The following is an 18,417-nucleotide window of genomic DNA, read 5'->3' as shown; positions in this document are numbered from 1 at the left end:
TTATGAAAGTGTCAGCGAGCGATCAGGCTGTACTGTTGTATTCTGTAAAATCTTTTCAACTAACAGCTGATCTTCCCATCACGAAGAAAACAACCTTGCGAGTTAGGCCATCCGATCTCATAATTCCTGTGATTTATATGAGCAGTCTTCTCTTCCTTATGTAAACCGCAGAAAGGAAATTACTGGAGTTACTAACGACACGGTCAACGTTTACTTTTTGGTAGCATTCAGAACATCCCGCGCTTTTTAGAACCTCATATTTTAATCGCGCGATATTGGTAATCCTCAGCATGAATACTTAGTTCTAAACTGGACCTATTATCGCTTCATTTGGCAGCATAAACTGCCGTTAGCATGCATAGCCCGATAAATACTGCCGGGAACTGTTTTGAGCACATTTGCAAGTCGATTGCCCCGGCGCATATTATGCTGTTTGTGCATATCATATTCTCATGAAATGTAAACAATTTAAAGGGCGACTTCACTGAACCGACAGCACGGACGTTTTATTAGTAAATCGTGACCAATATCCCAGAGAAATCAATGCACTTGTCCACTCTCGGCCAAATGGCTTCGCAGCTGCATGCCATTTCCGGTCAGTTTAATCGTGTTAGTGCCACCGATCAACTGATCACTATTAAATGCACTCCGCTCTCCTGCTGGCCCCTGGGCAAACGCAAGGTCAGCCATGCCGCTTATAATTAATTTAGTAAAAGGCACAAGTAGATCATAAATCCAACATCCGCCGGTCAGTCAGCCCGGCTGTCATCAACCGACGCCGACAGAACTGACCCTAATTCGGGAATATGCTTAATTCCTGGAGATTGTTCCAATGGCCAAAGAGGCCACTGAACGGCTGGCGGGCGCCTGATGGGAGGAAGTACGGGAGGAATGGGATGATAGAGTGCCCGCTGCTGTCGATGCATGCGAGCTATGTGAATTGGACTGGGCTTTCTCGCGGACACGCTCAGCTAGTTTCACCGTGTAGAACATATTGTAATCCAGACGGTGCATGGCGCTCAGCAGTCGGCCTTCAAATTCACGGGTTTCGGAAGTGTTGCTCATGTGCTCCAGCAGACTGACCATTCGATGAGTGAAACGCGCCCGCATCTTGTCAATTTTGGCCAGGCAATCGTCTCCGGCGAAAAATTGTGGATCCTGTTAGCGCAGAATTTATTACGGCTAGGAACAAAATTAGAATCAAACAAAATTAGCTATTGACCGACTGGAATACGCAGATATCAAAGGTTTCACATAACAAGGAAACGCTGCAAATGCAGGCAAAACATCCAAAAAAATTTTGTATGGTAAAATTTTGTATCCGAACTTCCGAAAATTGTGGTGAAATTGTGTATCCGAGATTGATCAAATGGGAATTAACCAAATACGGATAGCGTAGAAGAAAAAGTACAGAAAAATTGAGGAAATATGTTTCCGTATAAATACTAGCTTAATAAATCTTTAATGTTACCTAAACAAAGCGAAAAATTAATGATATCCGCAACAAGTAATAACCAAAGTTCATAATTTACACACCATTAAATCGGCAGACAACTTGAGACATCCATCGAGAAGTCGGTACAGCTGACTGAGGATGTCACGGTCCCCAAGGAAGCAATCGTTAGCGCATGTGCTAATGAATTCCCTATGCAGTACAAACACTTCATCGAATGTTTTAGCCGTGCGAATCTGTTGCATCATCGCGTGCCACAAGGGTTCAATGACTTCGGCAGAAAAATACTGCTGCAAACTGTTGATGAAATCGCGCATCTGGTGTACGAAGGGCAGACAGTAGGGTTTGTACTGACGACAAATGGGATCTTTGCAATTCATCCGCACCCTACGACACAGCAATACTGGTGTAAAATTTAACCCATTGATTGTAGAACCGCAAATGTGCAAAATCACCGCACCGACTCAGATGATACTCGATGAGTTTCAGCCGGAAAAACAATTTAAATAGCATTTGGTAGTGGAATTTAGCCTATAAATCGAAACACAGGGAATTATTCAGCAGCAGGATATAAATGCGCGCGTCGCTTTTTTGTCCAGCCGAACCCACCTCGTCGTAAATTATTAAACAAAAAGGAAACTGAATCTCGCAGTTCATGGAGAACGAATCCATACCGAGAAGTATGTCGGAGGACGATGATGACGATGAACCTAGAAAGAAACCAACGTCACCTCCATATCTATCCTTCCGTTTCGGCTGATGCTGTTATGTTCTGCATATACCTAACGACCTTACTTATTTGGTTATGATTCTTCCTATCCTTTGCGTGAATTTGTAGTATGTTAAATTTCGAAAACGTGGGCCTGAAAGATACACACATGATGTCGCTTGAGAAACAGTCAACACGGCATACAACTCACTTCATCATTTTTTTGTACGGATCGTGATAGAGAGTGCTGTAGCGAAGAGCGTCCTCAAAGGCTGAATAAACAAATGGTTTGTTGACGGTGACAACCTGACCAGATAGCGGCAGGGTTAATTCGTGCGCAGCAAAGCTTAAGAACTCCGCAATAAAGTCGTCGTGATCCAGCAGGAAGAAGTGCTTCACTGAACGCAATCTCGTGATGAGATCTTCAGACTCCATCATGAGCGTCAGTAGTCGTCCGCTGGCCATCGTGAAGGCGTCGTCCACGAGCATCTGAAGGTGCCGTGGATCGCGATTATACGCTAGAGGGGACGCATCAGCAACCGAGATTTCTTCTCCTAAAAATAAAAAATAACATACTTTTGTTGCGTTTTATGCTACCTAACCATTAAGCGTCAGTTCAATTTCATATAATTTTGCAATTTCTGCTAAATTCGCCTCAAGCAAAACTGCATAAAAAATCTAGGGTAATGAAAATTCGTTCAGCTTATCGATTCTATAAATAGTAAATTCCCAGCAAAATGCAAATAAGTAATGATCACAATCTCGCATAAAAAAGTAACATAACTGACAGATGTTGAACGCTTACCACACTGGCGAATAATATTCAAATACTTTCCGCACAACACAATCTTCTCTGTGTATTCCTCCATAAAATCAGGCACCATCGTCTGGACCAGTTTGTACCGGTTTTCCCAATACGCACAAGTATGAATTCCCGTGTTGACATTCCCCTTGTCCGACTGCTGTTTTGACCGCTTAATTTCCACATTATAAATGCACACCATAAATTCGCGATGAGGATCCTCCACGACACCTTCATAGATCCATTTGGAGAGCATGCGCAGAAACGGCACCGCCGTCGCAGTTACCACGTGCAAGACAAGCTGTTCAATTTCCTTTTTCGGAGAAAAGCGCACAACTCTATCGTGCAGCGCGGAAAGCAGAGCGCCACCGCGGAGCTTTCCCTCGGTGACCGTCTGCACAATACCAGCCATCATTTCCAGGGCGGGAAAGAGGGGCATCATCTGGGAATGCAGTCGCTGGATGGTTAACTGACCATCCCGGAAAACATCATCTAATTCAACTGCAAAAAATCGACATTAATTCAATGATGAAAAAACTTATCTCCGAACTTTCACTTCCTCACTTGCCTCGTAAATTTTTTCCAAAAACTGAAAGCATGAATTTATCAGTCCGAAAATATTTTATTAAACAACTTCTACTGTTTATGAAAAAACACAACAAATGAAAATTCAGAAAAATTTTCCTGAAAAATCCCAAAAAAGTCTCACCCATAAAACTTTTATAGTCTCTGAGAAACTGTCGAATGGCATGCGCGAACGCGCGCACCGTCATCCCCATTTTAGGATCACCAGCGGAGTCGACAAATTGTGCTAATGTCGAGTACATGCTGGCACAAGGAATTAGTTCCTCCACCGTGTGTTTCAAAGCCAGATCCAGCGAGGAATCCACGTTAAAATCGCGCGTGGTATCCTCATTCTGCAACGGCGGCGTTGTGATGTAGATGCCTTGGTATCCCTCCAGAACGAGCAGCAATTCGCGTACTACGATGCTTTCCTGCACCAGATAAGGCAAACCGCCAATGGGGGCCAGATTAGCGCTACGTGCGTCGGGAACATAGTCAGAAAAATCCAGACACATCAGAGGATGAGTCGCGGATTGCGCACGTTGGACGGGTTCTGATGCCATATGTTAAATTATATTCAAAGCATAGCTGGAATAAAATTACAATGGCAATCGTGCTGCCAGCCGCCAGGGAAATATCAAATATACTGATAAAATCATACACAAACAAAATAAACTTTAGATTTTTATTTTTGAGTGATTTTGACATTAAATTTTACCGAAGGTTTTTGGCAACTGGCGGATCACCTGCCAGGTGAAACGAAAACAAAGCAGCAGTTCCAAACGGATGGTATTGGAAGTTGCTCATTATGGAATTCCAAATCCGACAGCCTCATCCGATTTGGAAATCTGGAATTGGAAAACATCGATTGTCGATTTTGAAAACATCGATTACGATTTTGCCAACCCGGATGCTGGACTTAGAATTTTTCTCAAATTTTGATTTTCCAATTCCACATTCTATTACACTTAGTGTAATGGATTTTTCCATATAAATGACTGGAATTGGCCCTAATCTGGTGTTTACGCCATAGTGAAGTCTGGATGTTGCCGTTGGCGTTGCAATTTACAGTACAACTACGATAAAAGGTTGTTTTTTCTTATTTTTTAGTCTGTTTGAGTGGATTTATTCAGATTTGCGGATATTTGTATTTCAGAGAAATCTGAGTTCTGATTATGGTAGATTTCGATCCCTTTGAAGTGTCGTCTTGCTATCTCGTGTCTCCTGGCTATGTCGTCCCGTTTTGTCGAATCCATCGAGTTCTCAATCTCCACTATGTTGTTTCCATGGATCTCCAGGACGTTTCTGGAGATTCAGGGTCTATGAAAACCCCGTCGCCATCAGTCATTCTTCTGTTTATTCCACCCGATAAAGACGAGCCCATGGAGGAGATCCCCATTATACAGCTGTTCGGCGTCGAGGACTGCGAGTTCTACTGGTAGAAAAACGGCGATTACCTGGCCGTCAAAGTGGAGCGTTATAACCATATCAAGAGAAAGGCGAAACAAAGTTTGACTACGGTGGAATATTTTATCAACCTGGAGGTTTTCGCCCAAATTAAACGAACGGAAGTCCCCGTAGAATCCATTAAAACTCAAGGTGAGTACAGTAGAATGGGACCGGTTTGAGAAGTTATAAATTTATACGTTGCAAGATTTTTCAGTACTGAAATAAGAATTAACACGTGACTTGATATTTTAGACTACCAGTTTTCGTATCAGGTTGTTAGAAAACCAGATTGATTGGGCTTATTTTACAAGATCAGCTTTGTTTTGTAACCACGTTGATGATCTTTTTGCCTCTACAGAGTATCTTCCTTTGATTAGTGAAAACTTTAAAGTTAATTTATTTTAGTAATATGCGGTGATTTATCAGGAAAACTTAGAATGAATTTTATTGGCGTTTACAGATTCCATCGTGGATTTATCTTGGAACCAGATGGCAACAAATTAGTAGTGCTGACTATTGCTGGTTTAGTAAACTGGCTAATTTCTATGATGGACGACAAGGCGTCATTCTGGAATTAGTCAGCAAGAGTCCTTGTCCATGGAAAAGTTGCAGGTCTTTTGCAACATTCAGATCTTTGATTACAAGTATCTGCTTGTAGCATTTATGTAATGAGCAGAAATTTGAGACAATTCAAGAGAGTTACATAAATTACATTTAGGACATTTCTGAAGAGTCGAAGTGCATTTTATTTCTTGCCAAGTAGTCGAAGTGCATTTTATTTCTTGACTTTATGAAGTTTTTCTGCGATGTAATTTAGTATCATTTATTTAGTAGTTTAGCATTTGTTTTGTTTGCTGCATTTTTTTACAGTTTTCTGGTGCTAATTATGTTTGATTGCGTTACAGAAAAATTAGCGCTGCGGCACAAGGTGGAGAAAATCTCTTGGTCGCCTATGGGGCAGTTCGTCGTTCTTCACACGGCTTCCAGTTAAAGCACAGTCGTATTCCTGACAGTGTGTTGATTGAGACTGTGTATGTTTTGCAGCGGAAGCGTCGGGTATTTAATTTTTGTGGATACCGTTAACACTTTCTGCTCTTTGATGTCCAGTGGGATCCCACAGGACGCTTCCTCAGGCAGTTACGTCCTCTTCGAATGCCGGAAACAGGGTGATTATTATTGTTTAATAATTGAGCACTACCAGCGATTTTTTGTTTCTTCGTTTGGTTTTCATGTGAAAAACATCGAACCTTATTGACCGGTAACTGGTTGTTGTAAATTTATTATGATACTTTCTGTATTTCAAGACAGTGCTGTTGTTTGCGACCTTTCCAGATTGATACCGTTTTCGGTGCTGATGTTCTTTAAATTATGTTGGTTTTCGTCATCCAGAAATTTTTTTGAATTTACAGAAAGATAATGGATTTACTCTGTACTCCTTCTAAGGTCGCTGTATCCGAAAATAGAAAGTGGATGGATTGGGTATGTTGAGCTGGCGACCGAGAACCGCCCATTCGATTCTCCCAGCACAGAAGCTTAACGACGTCAAGAAAAATCTGAATAAATACTCATCCGAATTTGAAATTAAGGAACGGTTGCTGGCATCGAAGGCGTCGAAGGTGGGTTGATGTGACTGCAGCAGAAGAAAGTCCAAAAACAGTGATTATGTTGATTTAGGAAGTGTCGGGGCAACGAAAACGCCTGATGACAGAGTTTACGGATTTTTTGACGACAAAACAGCGCTAATTCGAGCAAGGACGACACAAACGAGGGGCACTAAAACGAGGTGCGTATTTTGGTGTCCACAACAGGAGGACAGTTTAGGAATAGTAGAAACATCTAATGGAAGAAGGGTAGAATTAAAGTTGACAACATTGCTGTTCCACTTGACGTACATTTTGAAAAAGCATTTGGCCTGTAAATTGTCGAAATTGACTGACCTTTTAATGGTGGTATGTAGGCTATAAACTAGGCGACTGGGTGTTTTGTGTGCTTGCGCTGAAGCGGCTGCGGACCGAGACACACCGGTTGGCGTTGGCCAGTTGGCGCGTCCTCCGACATGGACACGCCACCGCTAGCGGACAAAAAATTTCCATTATCGGATTTGCCGAGGAGGTCGGTGGTGTGGCACCCACGCCAGAGCTGATTCCTTCCAAGTTGGAAGAAGACGAGAATGGAGTGGAGTTTATACGTGTGATTCCGGTGGAAGTGGAGTACGATATTCCTAGTATTGCCGAGTCGGCGTGATTGGGTCAGTGCGATTGAATATTACTCTTTTTTCTGCTTTAGACAAGTGTTTTCTGTTTATTTCGGATCTTTATTTATTGTTATTTGTGTTTTGTTGTGTTTTGCCTTCCGGTTACGAAATTATCTTTTCTGTGATCAAGATTTGCCGACTACAATAATTTTCCGGAAATTTTTAAATTAAGTTTATTTCATCGAATTTTGGTTGCAGCTGCAGTTCGTACTACCTAGTAAAGACTGGAGAGTACTATATGAAATATTTGCACTGAGATAGATGCGCAAGTAAGGAGGAGATGATGGCATTTGTAGATGATAACTTGACTTCCGAAACATGCGGACTGCTGAGTAAAGAGTGAATTTAAACGTAATAGCCGTTAACTTGGTTGGAAAACAACTGGCAATAATGCAAAACAACTACAAAACAAAGGTTTCCTACTTCTACACATTATTACACACAAGTCCTATGTTGTAACTTGTATGTTTATTTGTAATTAACATTTGGGTTTCACAAGGTAGATTATGCATTGTAAAGAAGTATCTTCATTCAGTTTCACAAAAAAGCCAGTGCCGCTACGTTGGATCAAAGGGTGCCGAGTTTCTTCCTCACCGCGCCGGTCGCCATTGACGATTTCACCATTGTTAAAACGTTAACGGCGCGCTTCTTAGTCAACCCGCTTCCGATTGGTCTGTTACATAACAAGCGTGCTGAACTGGTAAGTCTTTGCCACAATTGTTCTAATTGCCGATGGGAGCAGAGTGCACTGGACGTCTGGACGGTTAGTTTCAATTTCAGTCGCAGGCAATTGCTATTAAAATTTGTTAGAACTGACGCATTTTTCTGCAGTTTATTAGCGGAGATATTATACTAGTCGCTTTTGCGATGAACTGAAGTTTCTCAGCAAAAATAATGGCGAGTCTATTGCAGTATGAGTATAAGTGTAATTTCTCTGACTGCCATTGCACTATTCGATCTCCTACAGAACTGAATTTTTCATGGGCGTTGGGCAATGCGAACTGTTCTGGACGTAACGGTTGCGGTCATTACTTGGCAATACATCATTTAAGTAACTGGGAAGATCATTTGCGGCATCATGTAGACAGCCACTCTGGACGCAACAGAAATGAACCGGACCAATGTGTGAACGGCAATCCGGCGATTGTCACATCTCCGCAAAGCATCGATCAGTTGCCAGAAAACAGGTGAAATATCAAAATTCGGTAATTAATAATTATTAAAATTTGCTTGCAGTGGTGGTTAAAATTAGTTTGTAAAACCTGCCAGTGAGTAAAAGAGCTGCGGCTTAGATCAAAGGTTTTTGGCATGATATTTACCGGTGAGAGTACAGCAGTGGTTACTCGGATTTTACTATTGTCTCGTTTAAAGTGATTATGAACGAGTAATTTTTTAATTCATTGTTGTATAAAATTTTGCACTGTATATTTATGAGCTTTCGCTTTGTAGTCTGGTTGCGACAGAAGAAGCTGGCAGTGAGTCTGGATTTCGTGCTTTAAGCAATACCCACAGACAGCCATCTGCGCATGCTCCACATAGTGGGCCGATGAATTACCGCGCCGGGGTCGGTGCTGGGTCAGGAAATCAGCTTCCCGGTGGAAGCGGCGTTGTTGGACAAGGGCTCCGGTTTCTCGGCGGAAGCGGAGGTGTTGAGCATGGGGTCCGGTTTCCCGGCGGAAGCGGAGGTGTTGGACATGGGGTCCGGTTTCCCGGCGGAAGCGGAGGTGTCGGATATGGGAGCCGGTTTCCCAGCGGAAGCAGATGTGTTGCACTGGGTGGCTCTCCGTCGTTTCCAATTATTGGGTCAGCTGGGCGATGGGCTGCGACGACCGGTGGACGAAGTACTGCAAAGCGCCCGAACTTAGCCAGTCATCGGTCGCCAGCATTCAATGCACAAGCGCCACCGGATCCCATTAAAGAGCCCCAACTCGAGAATACATACAATTTCCGCGTGTATTTGTTTCGAAAAAGGAACAAAAATGTGGTTCCGCCTCCAAAATCGAAAAAGTACGCTTTTCCGTAGTTTTGCATTAACATGATTTCGCCACAAATTATCAGTTATTGTCAGCTTAACTTTATTGCTTAGCTTAGTAAGTAAAAAACGATTAAGTATTTAAAATTTTGCAGCGAACATCAGCTTGAACTGGAGCTGATGGAGCATATGGGACTCATTCGGTTAATTGAATTTGATAAGCTAACGCAAGATCACATCATGCAGAGCATTTCTCAGCTTTTTGTGGATCGTCTGCAAGGCCGGCCTTGGACACTTTTGTCGCGCACTGAAAAGGGGAAAAAGAAAGGATACTGGCTGTACGCGGCAAATGTTGTTGATCACCGGGCGTGGGAAAAGCAAGAAATGTATTTATTTAGTTTTTCGGGAAGAACGTCGGGCCACAATGCTACAATGGTAATTTTTTTATTTGCAGGATTTCTGAAACGGAGGTTGGCGATGTTTATCGTCACATTTTCATTGCAATGAATGACGGGGTCATCACGGTAGCGCGCGATATAGCAGAAACATTTGCTGAGGTATAGATCTTAATTTTTTTAAAACAGCAAAGATAATTCACTAAAATATGAAATTAATTATCCTTTAATTTTTAGTTTTTAATTTGTTGCTTCCGGTTTTAGGCTCGAGGGATGACCGTTGAGGAATTACCACTGGAAAATATCGAAGGTATCCGAGACGTACAATCAGCTGAATTTGTGAAGCTTGATGAAATACCATGCAGTCAATAAGGCCACAGTGTAGAAGCTGCACTGCACAGACACATTATTTCTTGATTTTCAGAAGCGGTTCAGCGAGAAAACAACCGCCGAGATGACCAGCAGGCCAGTACATCCGGCCTTCGCTCAACTGCCCGCGCGGATGATGAAGGAGACTTTTCCAGCTTTGGCGGCCGTGGATCCCACGGCTTCACAGTTGGCAAGCGACGTAACACTGTTGTCGACCTGGACACTCCACCGTCGTCACCGGAGCGAGATCACCGCCCAGTTCGCTTTGCGGGTGTTCGGATCCCAGCGAAAGGCCCGCGAAACCGATCAGAGATTGTAACACTGAACTTCTCAGACGACAGTGATGTAGAACCCCTTGAAACGCCGTCCGTAAAAGAAATTCTGCCTTTATTATCCACTAAAGACGATGCGGAAAGTTCAGATCCCACGTTAAAGAAAAGATTTGCAATACGAGATCTTCCGGAACCTGAAAATCAGTACTTGACGGTTAAGGATATGCGTGAGCAATTTTCCGTTAAAATGACACACGAGTATCCGATGGTCAAGTCACAGTTCGTATACGCGTGGCTTCCGGAGAAAAATGTGGAAAATTTCAGCAATTTCTACTGTGCGCATGGTGATGACCTTGCTAATACGGGACGGTTTCAAGTCCGAATGGATGGGTAAGCTGGAATTTTTAAAGTCCGCACGGCATTTTTGTTAAAGATTAAAAATGGAATTTTGTATTGTGTATCTGCTTATGAACATACAATAAATATTTTTCTATTGCGGTTTTTTATTTTCAGTGCGGTCGATGCCGATGGCCCTTACAAAGAATTCGGATCCCGCTATTGGCAAGATGCTCGCTATTATAAATTCCCGGATATTAACGAGCCCCTTTTCGTGGAAATAAATCTGGTGGTGCTGTACACACATGTTCCCATTGTTACCGAAGAAGGGCGCGCTGTCTTAAGGGCTTCTGGTTTTATGTTGCGCGAAGCAGTGATGCGTGGTGCCTCGTATCCCGACTGGCTGTCCAGCAGCGTTCTGCGAAGCATGCTAGGTTTACCCCTTGAACTGAATGAGGTGTTCCATTTCGATAAGGGCGTGGGAGATATGATCGAGCGCATTTTATCGGGGTCTGGAGATTTAACTATGCGTCAAGAGCCGATGCTGAAACAATGGGCGGAAAATAATCCAACTTTCCCGGTAGTAATAGTGAATTTTTGGTTAGTGCAACTGAATATAATCGCAGAGTATTTTACAGTGTAGGGAGCTGATGAAAAACAGCCGGGAAACGTTCTGTCAGTACATTGCTGAGTACGAACTGGTAGGCAAGCGAGTTGGAAATCTCCGCTACGTGTACGAAGGTTTCTTAGCTGGTGGTTTTATTAAGGTGAGAAATGATAAATAATAAAAAATAAGAAAATAATAATAGAAAATGAGAAATAATTTTCATTCATTTTCGAATAAGCGTTTCCTTATTGTCGCATCTTTCAGGAATTGAAAACACTGCTGCCAAATTGGAAGATAATGGAAGATGCGCTGTACAATTCAGTATTGATGGGAAACGACCTGTTGGAGCAATTTATCGCTGTGGATTACGATGAAGCTTCGGCCGATGAGGTCGTGCTCGCCGCCTGGCTCGACGATATCATCAAAGATGACCTCTCCTGCTCCGACCGTCGAAAGTTGCTCCGATTTATCACAGGCTCGCATTCAGTGCCGGCATCTCCAAAGATTCAGATCCTTTTTAGCAACGATGGACGTTTTTTGCGACGACCGACGGCCGGAACGTGTAATAATACCCTGCTTCTTCCCTTGGCCTGTCCGAGCAAAGAGAAACTGCTGGAATTGATTCGGGAGTGTCTGGATACGATGGATCATCCCCTTCAAGGAAGTTTCCAGCTTGGCTAAAATTGAGTTAAGTGGACTGCGTTAAACAATATTAGTTGCATAGCAGTTGTATATGCGTGATAGAAGCCAAAACGATTCGCTGATTAATAGAACTGTTTTCCAGATCAAATGAACAACGTGTAAAGGAATTTAAATTTTTATCTATAACTATTTGGATTTTTAACACCTGTAATTCAACAATAAGTCACATAACTTAATTTATGAAAATGCTATGCGTCCGGAAACACTCCGGACGCATAGTTAACTCTGCTAAACGCCCGAAAATTATGTTAGCGGGGTGCGATGGGTGTTTATTTGTTAATCAAATCCATAATAATAATTTTTCTACAATAAAATTAACATGGGAACTCAAGACGTCCATAAACCAATGGAACTTAACCTTTACCTGACTACGCGCCAGAAATCATAGAACGCGGGCGTATAAAAATGACCTTTGATTTAAAATAAAACAACTAAGTAGTGTCATTGTAAATCGCTGCTGTTTTCAGGGTTTGTTATGCGGTAACTGTAACTGGACGGCTGTATGGAGGGAGAAGCTGCGGATTACTTTTTATACCTGATTTGGGTGGAATAATCATTTGAATTTGGATTTCGTCCAGCTAGGATTTGGATAGCGAGTAGGATGGTGGTGTGTAAACATGCCGGCATCGGCAGTACATATTTTGTTGCTTTGGTTTGTGTGTATGCTTTTTGCGCACCCCTGTTTTGTTTCGATTTTCGGCACTTTCGCTTACTGGGCGAAAAGCTGACAGGTTTGGTTTAGTGCTGCTTTTTTGGAGGTAATTTGCTTCGAATTCGATTGTGGGGCTTTTTCTGGAATGTTGATACTTCTTACCTTTTCCTTTTTGGATAAGTTATGGCACCATGTGAAATGTGCGGACGAACTGATGAAACTTTTTCGGTTTTTGGACTGTTTAACTAAGTTTGCCGCTATTTGGTAACAATAAAATTATCGCAGCAATTGTCGTTGTGCGGTATTTCGTTACAAATCAGTTTTCCCAACATTATGGACTGGTCAGGAGTATGAAAAACGAAAACAATGTTGAGTTCGACTTAAGAGAACACCAGTTATATTTTTTATGGTTAATTTTTTTTTTCGTTCACTTTCAGTGACTTTCCAGAGCTGCATCATAATTATCAGAAATTCAAAGCCGACAGAAAAAGCTCAAAACCGAAAGTTCAAGCAAATCAGCACCAAGATAGCGCACTACTGCAAAGTATACCAACACAGTAGGCGCCAACTGATCCCCGAATGGATAAAAGCGTTTTCCGGGTTACCATTATAGAGGGACACCGTGCGCGTGCTGTCGTCCAGGTGTGTCAGTGTGCCTTCGTAAAGAATATGGGCGCGGGAAAAAAAACTGGCCTGTGGTTTATCCTCACGCCGCGTATGCTCCGCCAGGACTTCCAGGGCAATGAGAATATCCGGCAGAGCGACTTCGTCGCAAGGAGCGACAAGAGGCACGTGGACGGCTGGGTGGGCTAGGGACAATCACGCCTTCCTTGTTATCGGACAGTCGGATGTTGTGCCGCAAAATCGGCACCACAGCCTCTTCACTCTATACAGAAAAAGTTCATTCAGTACTGTATTACTTTCCAACTTTACTTTAGTTTTAAATACTTGATAAGATAAAATCTGGTGGTTCAACGGTTAGTTGTGTATTGCTAACGTGCAATTTAAATTCAATAACTTTACTGCCGTGAAATTATGTGGCAAAAAATTTAGTTTTTAAACTTAAGGAAAAAGATCATTTCCTTAAAAATACGGTGCCAATACCAACGACAGCAGCCAGTAAATTAGCCAGTACTATCGTTTGTTTTGGCTGGCTGTCAAAACCTCCACGACCGCTGAGCAGTCGGTAGCGTATAACACTCATCGAAAACAGAATCTAAGATAAGGGAGAAACCTGATGATAATTAGAAATTGAGAATTACCTGTGAATTTACTGTGAACCTGGATACTCCCGCCTTCCCATCGAGGCTTTTCCCGTCGTCCACTCTTCCAGCCAGTCGATGAGAGCCCGATACAGTCGCTTTAACCACAAAGCCCGCTGCGTCAGGAGCATATCAGGGAAGTGGCAGTAGAAGATTACCGGCTTTTCGCTCCACTTCAGCACGGAAAAGCAGGTTCACACCTGACCACAGAACATGACATCATACTGCCAACCACTGCAGCCGATGAGACGACCATACGCAGCCAGCGCAGATAGGCGAAAAGCGCGTTCAGTCGTCCGCCTAAAGACCGCGGTAGCCAGGCACACACGAAACAGATTTTCGGAGTGCCGTCGCGGGTTTCCGGAAAACATTGAGAGGGTTCATGGTCAACACTGAGGAAGCGGATGGAATTGCTTTCGCTCTACAGTGCCACAGCAGCGTCCACCACGAAACGCCGAACCACCGACGCCCAGATCGGAATGCACAAAAGCCACGTTAACACTCTTGACTCTTGACAACACGTTAACACTCCTGACTCTAATATGAATAATGATTAGAATTCAGACAAAGGCACCATCGGGAAATCTCTGTGAGTTTCCGTTTTTTGCTGTAAATTAACGAGAAATATATTCAATAAATACAAAAATAAAATCTCTAAAAAGCACGCGTGTCAGTACCGAATTTCAAAAATAGATTTTTAAGAATTCGTACCTTTAACCAAAACTAAACCGCACTAAATCTTTTGCAGCCTGAAATACGTCAATTCCATAGATGCCATCATCGGCCATAACGTCTATACTATCCAAAATCAGCTGCGCCTCAGTCGGAAAACTGCTGATGATGTCGAATACCGGTACTGAATCTCTTGAGTGCGAGGCATGATTTCTGATATACTCCGGAAAATTTTCCGCAACATCAACATCTGCTTCAGGCAAAACATTGTCTGCTGAAAGAACCTGATCCAGTGAAAATCCGTGCAGTCCCTTCTCGCGACATCCTAATATAAGTAGCTGCCTAGGCGTCTTTTCGTGCTCGGTTCGCATTTTATGGTTATTGAAAAATTCGATAAACTGGCCAAGTTTTTCTTGAATTCTTTGCTGGTACACAAGATGCAGTATCATCATGTCGCGCGCACAGGAAACATCCAGAATGCCTGTATTCTCCATGTGTATGAAAACCGACCGGAAAAGTTTTATAACCACACGTCCCAAATCTCTCCAGAGTCTCTCAATTCTTTGATTATGGACGGACGGACCCATAATAATACTGCCTCGATCAGGCCCCATGTAATGCTCCATCCATCTTGCAACTCCAAAATTTTCACCTGTATATCAATAATACTTTAATTAGAATCATAAGAGTTAAAGCAGTTAATGTAACAAAAGATTTTATATTAGTCATGGCTGAATTACTTTTTAATCTATCTATCTATATAAAAGAATAGGAAGGTGCACAAAGTTTGTGTATGTCAGGGTCTAAGTCATTGACACGTCCAACCAAACTTGAATGTCTATGTAGTATGTACCGTTCGATAGCCTGCCGACTTTACCGTACTATGGCGAAAACGTACGGCTTCAGCTAGCAACACATTATCCCGTTTCTAGTTAAGTTTCGTTTAATTAATAATTTGCGTTTAAATTTTTGAAGTTAAAAGGAACACGTTTAAACTTTAAAGTTTGTCCACTGTCCAGCTGCCATCTCTGGAGGTTTTTATAAAACGTACTGTAAAAAATTGCACATAGTAATCTGACAACTATTCCCGTTATGAAATTTGTGCAGCGGCTGCATAAGTTTCGCATTGTGAATTTGTGGGAAATTGGAAATGGCTACAAGCTAAATCTGAAAGAGCCGGGAAATTTTGTGTTTGTTATGTTCAGTTTTTGTAAGAGTGGAAACTTCTGCTAGCTATGTTGCGTTCGGGTTTTAAACCTCATGTTACCCAATTTGATTGTTTCGCCGCCAGGTGACGGCCATGACACGACACGAGCGGAGCTCGCGGAACAACAAGTTAGACATTCTGCGTAGTTCTTCGTCCTTCCGTGGAACAGCAAAACCAAACTTGCACAACCTAAACGCATACATTGTGTAAATTCGGGCTTTTGTACTTGCTGGTGAAAATTTCACCGGATCTACGCTACAGTATTTCACCGAGGCGCCACGGAATCACGAAGCACAAGTAGACCTGGAAAACTGAAAGCTAAAAGTAAAGGTGACCATTCTGTTACAAACTTTTACTGCCTTTCGTTTGGCTCACTACGGTCTCCCCGTGCACTAATTATTGCGTTATTGACTCACTTATGGCGTACTATTCACCCGGTAAAATACCTTTTCGGTTTTCGCCTTTTGCCGTCCCTCATGGTCCGACGTGGGAAAACACTTTGCAGTATATTTCCTGCATAATGATTTGGCTTTGTTTGAAAAGATGTACGCGTTATTATTGTAAACACACCTAAATCCCAGAAATTATTATTCTTATAGTTCGAGCAATAAATTCTTCTGAATTTCAAAAATTATTCCATATTCTTTGTCCAAAAATTCACTGCGCGCCTACATAATTGGTATTTTGTCCAACTGTTTAAAGTAGCGCATATTCCGAACATTTACAAAACATATACTATAGAAATATCTTGGAAATGAGAGTGAATGTACAGTACAGAAATATTCTGAAAACAAGCGAGTGTGGCGAAAGCAAATAAATATCAAGCGAAGGGAATTTTGACTTAGACCGTTGGACGAGTCAATAAAAGTAATGAATGGAGGGAGAAGCAGTACGAGTACAAGTACAGATAGTTTCCAAATAGTTTCCAAATTGTTTGCGTACAGATATACGAGTACGATGGAAGGCAATAAAAAGTGGTGAACGGAGCGGTCAAATTATTAATTTATTTTTAAATGCTCTAAATGATGCCACCGCGCCATTTAGAGCATTTGAATTGTTTTTGGTTGTTCGGCTGGCTGTTCATTAACACTGACTACTGATAAGCACGTATTTATTATGATCTTGGTATTATTAACGAAAATATGTATTGTAATTGAGTAGGTCTCCATAATATATTTAGTTCGTGCAGTTATCAGCCGCTAATCTCTACTACTCCGCTAATCTCTCTCTTATCTATCTCTACGCTAATCTCTACTACCCTCTCTACTCCGGGCAATTTGCGCGGGGTCCACTAGTTTAGAATAATGTATATAAACCTACCTCCGCAGTCGCTTCTCACTCGAGATGGGACTCCACACGCCCCCGCTCCGTTCAAAAAGGCTTCTTGTACTGTGCTAGCACGGTTATTCGTGGCAACCACAAGTGAAATGATCAGCCTGGAGAATCCGTCGATAATTCCATGAATAACAAATCCCCACCGCACCAGTTTGTGATTACCATCCATGTGCCACAACGCGTTCGGACCAGGGTTGGAATATTTACGACGAGTGACCAAGTTGAAAAACCGATTAGCAACACCATAAGGGTCCAAGCGTCGCAGAGATGAAAGAATCCTAGCTCGCTGGACATACAATCCAGCACTCTTTAACTGACCACATACGAAACGATATCCAACATTCACAAACGAACTGAGTATTTCCTGCACGGCAATGTCCAAGTCATCGTCGGATATATCGCTGTACTACGATAAAAACCGCAAAACACTTTTTTTCCGCGCTGATAAAATTTGGAAATATTACTGCACTCACAATAGCTTATTTTACTTGACCATGCTAATACAAATAAGACGCTACCGTTAAAATATTTGCTAGCATTAAAATTTACCTTGTGATTTAAATTGTATTCAGCCAGCCTGCGCTCGATCGTACGTGTCGTAACTCCAAAGAACCCAGCAATTTCCCTAACTGTGAAGCCTTCGCATCGCATTTCACAGAGTTCGTTATCCGGAATACAAATTTTTCCGTATTTATTAGTGCCGCCTTTCATTTCATAGAAATAATCCGACCCATTTTCGTCTTCCCGCAGTAGCTGATGCAAGCCCTCTGAACAGTTTCGCAAAACGTCGAACAACTGCTGAGCATCTCCCGTCACTTCGTTAGGTAAGTTTTCGCATATATCCCGTGTGTAACTGAAAAACAGCAAAATAAAAGTGGCAGAATCAAATTAGGTTAACTGCAATTTTATGGGATTTTTACAGCTTACCCAGTTAAATATTCAATCTGCGCCAGTGCTCCTTCAATGCCGTCTTGATCCCTATCTGCAGTATCCAAGAGCCTATTGGCCCGCCTGACGACAGAATCCGCAAACACAAAAAAAGCTTCCATTGTATCTGCACCAAACTGAAACCAATAGTAACAAGTACTTACATCAATACCACGAAATTTCCAAAAATTATTTTGGGCTGTGACACAGCCGAACAATTCATTATTTATTACAGTGCTGCTGTACAAAGTGTAACGTAAAAAACGTACCGTGTTCGGGGAACTTCGGATTTTGGGACGCAGTCGACCGTTATGGATCCCACTGTAAGTTACAGTGGCAGAAGTAAATTTTAGACTTTTGTTCAACACATGGAACGGTAGCTTCGGGTTGCGGAAAGATACAGCTGTTACTCAACGGCAAGAACCCCAGCACGGGCCAGAAGACGTAAACATCGAGGACTCCATCATTCAACGGCCCG

At 42.3% G+C, this 18,417-nt stretch overlaps 3 protein-coding genes across 11 annotated transcripts; 1 reads left to right on the top strand and 2 right to left on the bottom strand.

Annotated features, from left to right (window-relative positions):
• Positions 1-481: 481 nt before the first annotated feature.
• On the bottom strand, positions 482-4,567 carry LOC129594710 (gamma-tubulin complex component 2-like). Of its 2 annotated transcripts, XM_055491499.1 has the most exons (9): positions 4,247-4,567; positions 3,674-4,081; positions 2,968-3,465; positions 2,374-2,716; positions 2,249-2,316; positions 2,063-2,163; positions 1,914-1,984; positions 1,537-1,840; positions 482-1,158 (listed from the first exon to the last, which is right to left on the bottom strand). In XM_055491499.1, the coding sequence occupies exons 2-9, from the start codon at positions 4,041-4,043 to the stop codon at positions 811-813; spliced, it is 2,103 nt and encodes a 700-aa protein (XP_055347474.1). In that variant the 5' UTR covers positions 4,044-4,081; positions 4,247-4,567; the 3' UTR covers positions 482-810. The 2 variants fall into 2 exon arrangements, with proteins under 2 accessions (XP_055347474.1, XP_055347464.1); XM_055491489.1 differs by having other exon boundaries at positions 3,674-4,567.
• Positions 4,568-4,636: 69 nt separating this feature from the next.
• On the top strand, positions 4,637-13,491 carry LOC129598350 (uncharacterized). 8 transcript variants are annotated; one of them, XM_055496231.1, is made up of 16 exons: positions 4,637-5,127; positions 5,438-5,589; positions 5,883-5,963; positions 6,022-6,143; positions 6,387-6,593; positions 6,652-6,760; positions 6,935-7,225; positions 7,767-8,418; positions 8,681-9,238; positions 9,359-9,589; positions 9,658-9,760; positions 9,863-9,908; positions 10,023-10,629; positions 10,753-11,155; positions 11,214-11,342; positions 11,447-13,491. In XM_055496231.1, the coding sequence occupies exons 8-16, from the start codon at positions 8,126-8,128 to the stop codon at positions 11,861-11,863; spliced, it is 2,787 nt and encodes a 928-aa protein (XP_055352206.1). In that variant the 5' UTR covers positions 4,637-5,127; positions 5,438-5,589; positions 5,883-5,963; positions 6,022-6,143; positions 6,387-6,593; positions 6,652-6,760; positions 6,935-7,225; positions 7,767-8,125; the 3' UTR covers positions 11,864-13,491. The 8 variants fall into 8 exon arrangements, with proteins under 8 accessions (XP_055352206.1, XP_055352214.1, XP_055352237.1 ...); XM_055496239.1 differs by having other exon boundaries at positions 5,883-6,008; positions 6,085-6,143; XM_055496262.1 differs by having other exon boundaries at positions 5,883-6,143; positions 7,767-7,931; positions 8,316-8,418.
• On the bottom strand, positions 12,132-18,343 carry LOC129598392 (uncharacterized). Its single transcript, XM_055496282.1, has 6 exons — positions 18,209-18,343; positions 17,940-18,076; positions 17,562-17,865; positions 16,998-17,418; positions 13,799-15,122; positions 12,132-13,422 (listed from the first exon to the last, which is right to left on the bottom strand). Exons 2-5 carry the CDS (start codon positions 18,059-18,061, stop codon positions 14,512-14,514), a joined length of 1,458 nt encoding a protein of 485 aa, XP_055352257.1. The 5' UTR covers positions 18,062-18,076; positions 18,209-18,343; the 3' UTR covers positions 12,132-13,422; positions 13,799-14,511.
• Positions 18,344-18,417: the final 74 nt, after the last annotated feature.

Source organism: Paramacrobiotus metropolitanus, unplaced genomic scaffold (assembly GCF_019649055.1).
Source record: "Paramacrobiotus metropolitanus isolate TYO unplaced genomic scaffold, Prichtersi_v1.0 Parri_scaffold0000003, whole genome shotgun sequence".
NCBI lineage: Eukaryota > Metazoa > Tardigrada > Eutardigrada > Parachela > Macrobiotidae > Paramacrobiotus > Paramacrobiotus metropolitanus.
The sequence above is the reverse complement of the archived record's forward strand: the minus strand, read 5'-3'. Positions and strand labels throughout refer to the sequence as shown.

Bases quoted from the DNA above. Each gene is read 5' to 3' on its own strand.
- LOC129594710 (XM_055491489.1), bottom strand. From the start codon at position 4,091: ATGGCATCAGAACCCGTCCAACGTGCGCAATCCGCGACTCATCCTCTG. The intron at 2,164-2,248 runs GTAAGGTCGTTA...GTTTCTTTCTAG, and splicing joins GAAGAATCATAACCAAATAA to GTTCATCGTCATCATCGTCC. The intron at 1,159-1,536 runs GTGTGTAAATTA...CTGCGCTAACAG, and splicing joins AGTTGTCTGCCGATTTAATG to GATCCACAATTTTTCGCCGG.
- LOC129598350 (XM_055496231.1), top strand. From the start codon at position 8,126: ATGGCGAGTCTATTGCAGTATGAGTATAAGTGTAATTTCTCTGACTGC. The intron at 9,909-10,022 runs GTATCCGAGACG...CTTGATTTTCAG, and splicing joins ACCACTGGAAAATATCGAAG to AAGCGGTTCAGCGAGAAAAC. The intron at 10,630-10,752 runs GTAAGCTGGAAT...TTTTATTTTCAG, and splicing joins TTTCAAGTCCGAATGGATGG to TGCGGTCGATGCCGATGGCC.
- LOC129598392 (XM_055496282.1), bottom strand. From the start codon at position 18,061: ATGGAAGCTTTTTTTGTGTTTGCGGATTCTGTCGTCAGGCGGGCCAAT. The intron at 17,866-17,939 runs GTAAGCTGTAAA...GCTGTTTTTCAG, and splicing joins CAGATTGAATATTTAACTGG to TTACACACGGGATATATGCG. The intron at 17,419-17,561 runs GTAAATTTTAAT...TTTTTATCGTAG, and splicing joins AATACAATTTAAATCACAAG to TACAGCGATATATCCGACGA.